This window comes from Sapajus apella, unplaced genomic scaffold, assembly GCF_009761245.1.
Source record: "Sapajus apella isolate SASKATOON/1434 unplaced genomic scaffold, GSC_monkey_1.0 scaffold135, whole genome shotgun sequence".
Taxonomy (NCBI): domain Eukaryota; kingdom Metazoa; phylum Chordata; class Mammalia; order Primates; family Cebidae; genus Sapajus; species Sapajus apella.
In genome coordinates, this window is record NW_022437075.1 from 902,241 (window position 1) to 908,325 (window position 6,085).

The 6,085-nt window shown below is 43.3% G+C and overlaps 1 protein-coding gene across 1 annotated transcript in view; it reads right to left on the minus strand.

Moving 5' to 3' along the window:
• Nucleotides 1–5,709, minus strand: part of LOC116539966 (zinc finger protein 211) — a 13,480-nt gene extending 7,771 nt beyond the window's left edge. The window contains exons 1-2 of the mRNA XM_032263249.1: nt 5,426–5,709; nt 4,121–4,247 (exon numbers count right to left, since the gene is read on the minus strand). Coding sequence (XP_032119140.1) covers nt 4,121–4,247; nt 5,426–5,584 — 286 coding nt within the window. The 5' untranslated portion in view covers nt 5,585–5,709. The remainder of the gene's footprint in view (nt 1–4,120; nt 4,248–5,425) is intronic.
• Between the last annotated feature and the right edge of the window lie 376 nt (nt 5,710–6,085).

Consider the following 6,085-nt stretch of genomic DNA (forward strand, 5'->3'; position numbering starts at 1 on the left):
AAAAAAAAAAAAAAAAAAAAAAAAAAAAAAAAGAAAATAAAGAAAGCTACAGACCAATATCCTTGATGATTATTAACGCAAAAACCATCAATCAGGCTGGGTGCGGTAGCTCATGCCTATAATCCCAGCATTTTGGGAGGCCAAGGTGGGTGGATCACGAGGTCAAGAGATCGAGACCATCCTGGTCAACAAGGTGAAACCCTGTCTCTACTAAAAATACAAAAATTAGCTATGCATGGTGGCGCATGCCTGTAGTCCCAGCTACTCAGGAGGCTGAGGCAGGAGAATTGCTTGAACCCAGGAGACGGAGGTTGCGGTGAGCTGAGATTGCACCATTGCACTCCAGCCTGGGTAACAAGAGCGAAACTCCGTCTCAAAAAAAAAAAAAAAAAAAAAAAAAAAAACCATCAATCAAATATTAGTAAATTGAATTCAACAGCATATTAAAAAGATTTTGTACTAAGAACAACTAGAATTTATTTCTGGAATGCATGGATAGTTCAACAAACAAAAACTGATCAAAGTGGTGGCTTGCACCAGTAATCCCAGCTACTTGAGATTCTGAGGCAGGAGGATCACTTGAGGTCAGGAGCTTAAGACCAACCTGTGTAACACAGCAAGACCCCATCTTTAAAAAAATTAAAACAATCACCTCAGCTGATGCACTAAAAGCATTAGACAATATGCAACACTTTTTTGTGAGGAAAACACTCAGCAAACCAGGAGTAGAGTGAATTTACCTAAACATAATAAAAGTCATATGCAAAAACAAAACAAAACACACAGCTAAAATTACACTCAACAATTAAAGACTGAAAGCTTCTCCTCTAAGATAAGGAACAATATAAGGATGCCCACTTTTAGCACTTCTGTTCAATGTAGCAATTAGGCAAGAAAAAGCAAGAAAAGGGACCAAAATGGGAAAATAGGAGTGAAATTATCCCTGTTCACAGATGATAAACATGAAATACCATAAAGATTCCACCAAAAAACTGTTACAATAAACAAACTCAGCAAATAGGAGAATACAAATACAACACGCAAAAATCAGTTACGTTTTATACATTAATGATGAACAATTTGAAAGTATACAATTCCACTTATAATTATACCAAAAATAATAAAACATTAAAGATTAACTTATCCAAACAAGTAAAAGCCTTGTGCACTGGAAACTACAAAATATTGCTAAAATGAGGGCTGAATGCGGTGCCTCACACCTGTGATCTCAGCACTTTGGGAGGCCAAGGTGGGCAGATCATGAGGTCAGGAGTTCAAGACCAGCCTGACCAGCATGGTGAAACCCTGTCTCTACAAAAAATACAAAAATTAGCTGGGCATGGTGGCACATGCCTCTAATCCCAGCTACTCAGGAGACTGAGGCAGGAGAATTGCTTGAACCCGGGAGGTGGAAGTTGCAAAGAACAGAGATTGTGCCACTGCATTCCAGACTGGGTGACAGAGTGAAATTCCATCTCAAAAATAAAATAAAATAGCTAAAATGAATTAAAGAAAACATTAATAAATGAAAATACATTACGTGCATGTTCATGGACTAGAGGACTCAATATTGTTACGATGTCTATACTAGCCAAAGTAATCTATAGAAAATATGATACCTATCAAAATCCCAATGACATAATTTTGCAGAAATAGAAAAATCCATCCTAAAATTTATGTGAAATATCAAGTAACACAGAATAGCTAAAACAATCTTGAAAAAGATGGAAGTTGGAAGATTCACACTTCATAATTTCAAAACTTATTGCAAAACTATGGAAATTAAAACAGTGTGTTAGTCCCATAAAGATACACACATAGACCAATGAACTAGAAGAAACCCCAGAAATGCCAGGCACGGTGGCTCACACCTGAAATCCTAGCACTATGGGAGGCTGTGGTGGGTGGATCACCTGAGGTCAGGAGTTCAAGACCAGCCTGGCCATCATGGTGAAACCCCATCTTTAAAAAAAAAAAAAAAAAAAAAAAAAAAGAAACCCCAGAAATAAACCCTCAAATATCTGGCCAAATGATTTTTGAACAGGAGGCTAAGACCACTCAATGGGGAAAGAAGACAGATTTTTCTTTTCTTTTTTTTTTTCAGATGGAGTCTTGCTCTGTCACCAGGTTGGTGAACAGTGGTGTGATCTCGGCTCACTGCAACCTCTGCCTCTTGGGTTCAAGCGATTCTCCTGCCTCAACCTTCAGAGTAGTTAGGATTACAGGCGCGCGCCACCATGCCCAGTTAAGTTTTGAATTTTTAGTAGAGATGGGGTTTCACCATGTTGGCCAGGATGGTCTCAATCGCTTGACCTTAATATTCGCCTACCTCAGCCTACCAAAGAGTTGGGTTTACAGGCGTGAACCACTGCACCTGGCGAAGACAGATTTTTCAACATATGCTAGGAAAACTGGGTATCTACATGCGAAAGAATGAAGTTGGACCCTTAGCTGATACCACATATAAAAGTTAAATCAAAAAGAATCAAAGATCTGAACTTAAGCACTAAAACCATAAAACTCTTAAAGAACGCAAAGAAAAAGCTTCATGACCTGTCAACGATTCCTTGGATATGATATAAAAAGCACAGACAATAAAAGTAAAGCAGTAAAACTGAATTCATCTAAATGAGAAATGTGTGCATCGAAGGATCCTATTAACACACTAAAAAGGCAACTCACAGAATAAGAGAAAACATTTGCAAATCATACATCTAATAAAGGAATATGCAGAACACACAGATAACTCTTACAGCTCAATAAAAAGTTATATTTAATACTTCTAATTGATTATAATTAATAAAACCCAATTTAAAAATAGGCAAAGGACTTGAATAAACAACATCATTTGAAGATATACAAACAGCCAATCAGCATATGAACAGATGCTCAGTATCAGTAACCTGCAAATCACAACCACAATGAGATATCACTTCACACCCACTTGGATGACTTATCTGTACACCCATGTTCATAGTAACATTATTCACAACAGCCAGAAGGTGAAAACAACCTGTGTCTACTGATGAAGAAATGGATAAACAAACTGTAATACATATAAAAGAGTATCATTCAGCCTTAAAAAGAAGCAGTTCTGATACATGTTACAACATGGATGAACCCTGAAGATATTATGCTAAGTGAAGTAAGCCAGAAAAAAAAGAACAAATACTGTGTGATCCCACTCATATGAGGTAAATAGACAAATTCATACAGACCAAAAGCAAAATGGTGGTTGCCAGGGGATGGGAGGGGTTATTGTTCAATGGGTACAAAGTTTCAGTTTTATAAGATGAAAAACTTCTATAGAAGGATGGTGATGATGACTGCATAACAATGTAAATGTACTAAATGCTAGTGAACCGTATACTTGAAAATGATTGAAATGGTAAATTTTATTATATATACTTTACAATTAAAAACAAACACCTTGGAGGAGATTTCTATAAGAACAGTCTGTGTGGGCCGGGCGCGGTGGCTCAAGCCTGTAATCCCAGCACTTTGGGAAGCCGAGGCGGGTGGATCACAAGGTCAAGAGATCGAGACCATCCTGGTCAACATGGTGAAACCCCGTCTCTACTAAAACTACAAAAAATTAGCTGGGCATGGTGGCGCGTGCCTGTAGTCCCAGCTACTCAGGAGGCTGAGGCAGGAGAATTGCCTGAACCCAGGAGGCGGAGGTTGCGGTGAGCCGAGATTGCGCCACTGCACTCCAGCCTGGGTAACAAGAGCAAAACTCCGCCTCAAAAAAAAAAAAAAAAAAAAAAAAAACAGTCTGTGTAAACAGTGACAATGACAGTAACTACATTTCATGTCACAGTCAAGCACAAATAAATGTCAGGTACACAAAGCGGGGGAAACCCGGGTGCCATAGACCTAGAAAGTCACCAGACAGGGAGAAGGCAAGTCAGGTGGGATCTATTAGGTTTACTTTAAGACTACTAATCCCAAATCCTTACCCAAGACGCTTTTGGGCTGGGACGATAAGGGAAGTAGGCTTGCACTCAGTCTACAACATCCACCCAGGGAACTGGGGAAAGAAGCAGAGGACAGAGCTGCTCCTGAGGAAAGAAGCACAGATCCTAGTCCAGAGCACAAGGGTTGAGTATGAGGGCCTTACCCATGGAGGACGTAAGTACAAAGTTCTCCAACATCACATCGAAGTACAGGTGTTTCTGAGTCTCATCAAGGAGATCCCATTCCTCCCAGGAGAAGTACACAGCCACATCTTCAAAGGTCACACTTCCCTAGCATAATAGGGATTGATGAAACCATGAACAGTCTCACTTTGAAAGACTCAAAATCCACGTCCCCACACCTTCTCCTCCCAAGCTCCCCAAGTCAGAAGAGACATCAGATCTTGGTGTCATTGATCCCTGCTATCTCTTCACATTCCCATTGGTCATTGTGTTTTCCACTCTGCATCCTACCAACACTTGCATTAGAAAAACTGCCCTCCTCTGATCCCAAACTCCAACTTCCTCACAACAGATGCCAAATTTCACAGAAATAAAGGAAACCTGCAATTCCCTGAACCAGCTCAGCCTTATCTCCAAGGAGTTCCAAAAGCTGGCACCTACCTGTTCCTATCATAAGCTTTCACACCTCTTTCCATGGGCTGCCCCAAATGGAAACACTGGCCTGGACTCAGGACCCTGGGCTCAGATTCTCCAGGGTTCCCAAACCAACGGCTGAGAGAATGGTAGTTAAGTCCCATGACAACACAAATCTAAAGAAAAATATCTGTGTTTGGGGAGGGAGGGACATTCCAGACCAGTGAGGGGGTGAGATACCTCCACTTACCTATGTAGGTTCCGAAAGCACGTCTGTAGCTATGGGAACATGTGGAAAGACGCAAGCTTCAGAGGAATGTGATCATGGCAGTGCTCTACGGACACAGGCCTTCCCTGTACCCTTGTCCCGGCCCAGAGACATGTAACTTTGGGTTGACTGTCTAACCTGTGTGCCTCAGTCCTTAGTGCTGCCTCTTACCAGTTTTTGTGGCCTTAGAAAAATACTCAACCTCCCTCTGCCTCAACGTTCTCATACATCTCTAGTCTTTTCTTCCACTGAAGAGCCCGCAGAGGATTTTTCAAATCCTAACTCAGATGGTATCTCCCATTTGCCCAAGCTCTCTATGGCTCCCGCGGCCTAAGAATAAAGGTAGATCTCTCTCAAACGCTGTTCCCTGCAGTAACGACGTGGAGTCCAGGTCCCTGAATGGCCCCTTCTCGGTCGCCCATCTAAGATCTGGACGCGCTGGTCCTATCCCCTGTCCCCCTGCCCACCACATCGGGTGTCAGAAACAGGGGCCCCACCCGCGAGCCTCAGTGTCCCCGACTCTGAGCTAGAGACATGAACAGATGCCCCTCACTTGGGACTTAAGCATATCGGTCTCGGGAGGCCCGGAGGTCGCTGTGCTCACCGGAGCTGGGTCCGTCAGTGCGGTCGCCATCCGGGTCGGCGGGCGGAACTGGACCGGACGCTGCGGGCGACCGGGCGGGAGCCCGAGCACCGCTATCCCAAGGCCGGCCTCGCGGGCGGCTCTGCCCCCGACTCTCAGACCTGACTCTCGCGCCTTCATTGTCCGTCACTTCGGTCCTGATGCGGCGCACGGCTGACGGAGAGAACGGAACGGAGGGCAGCCAAAATGACTGCTGCGAATACGCCAGCAGTCCCGCTCCGAGGAGTACGCCCACACGGAAAACTCCCCGTCTTGGACTTGCGTTGGATCGTCGTACTGCCGCTCGACGCAAGGCTTTCTGGGTAATGTAGTCTCCTTAAGGCTGCGGCGGAGGGCGCCCTGCGAGCAGACGGCTGGGAATGCTTGGGAAACTGCGTCTCCCGCCCTCCAGGGCGACTGAGGCGCTTCGGGTTTTGAAGTCTTAAGTACGCTGACGTTTGAACAACACAGGTTTGAACTGTGCTTAGGTACAGATCTAACAAAATATGTACAAGATCTATATGAGAAAAACTACAAGACTGATGCAATAAATAAAAAATGAACTAAATAAATGGAGAGACATTCATATTTATACATAGGATGACTTGGTATTGTCATTGTCATTGATCTACAGATTCAATG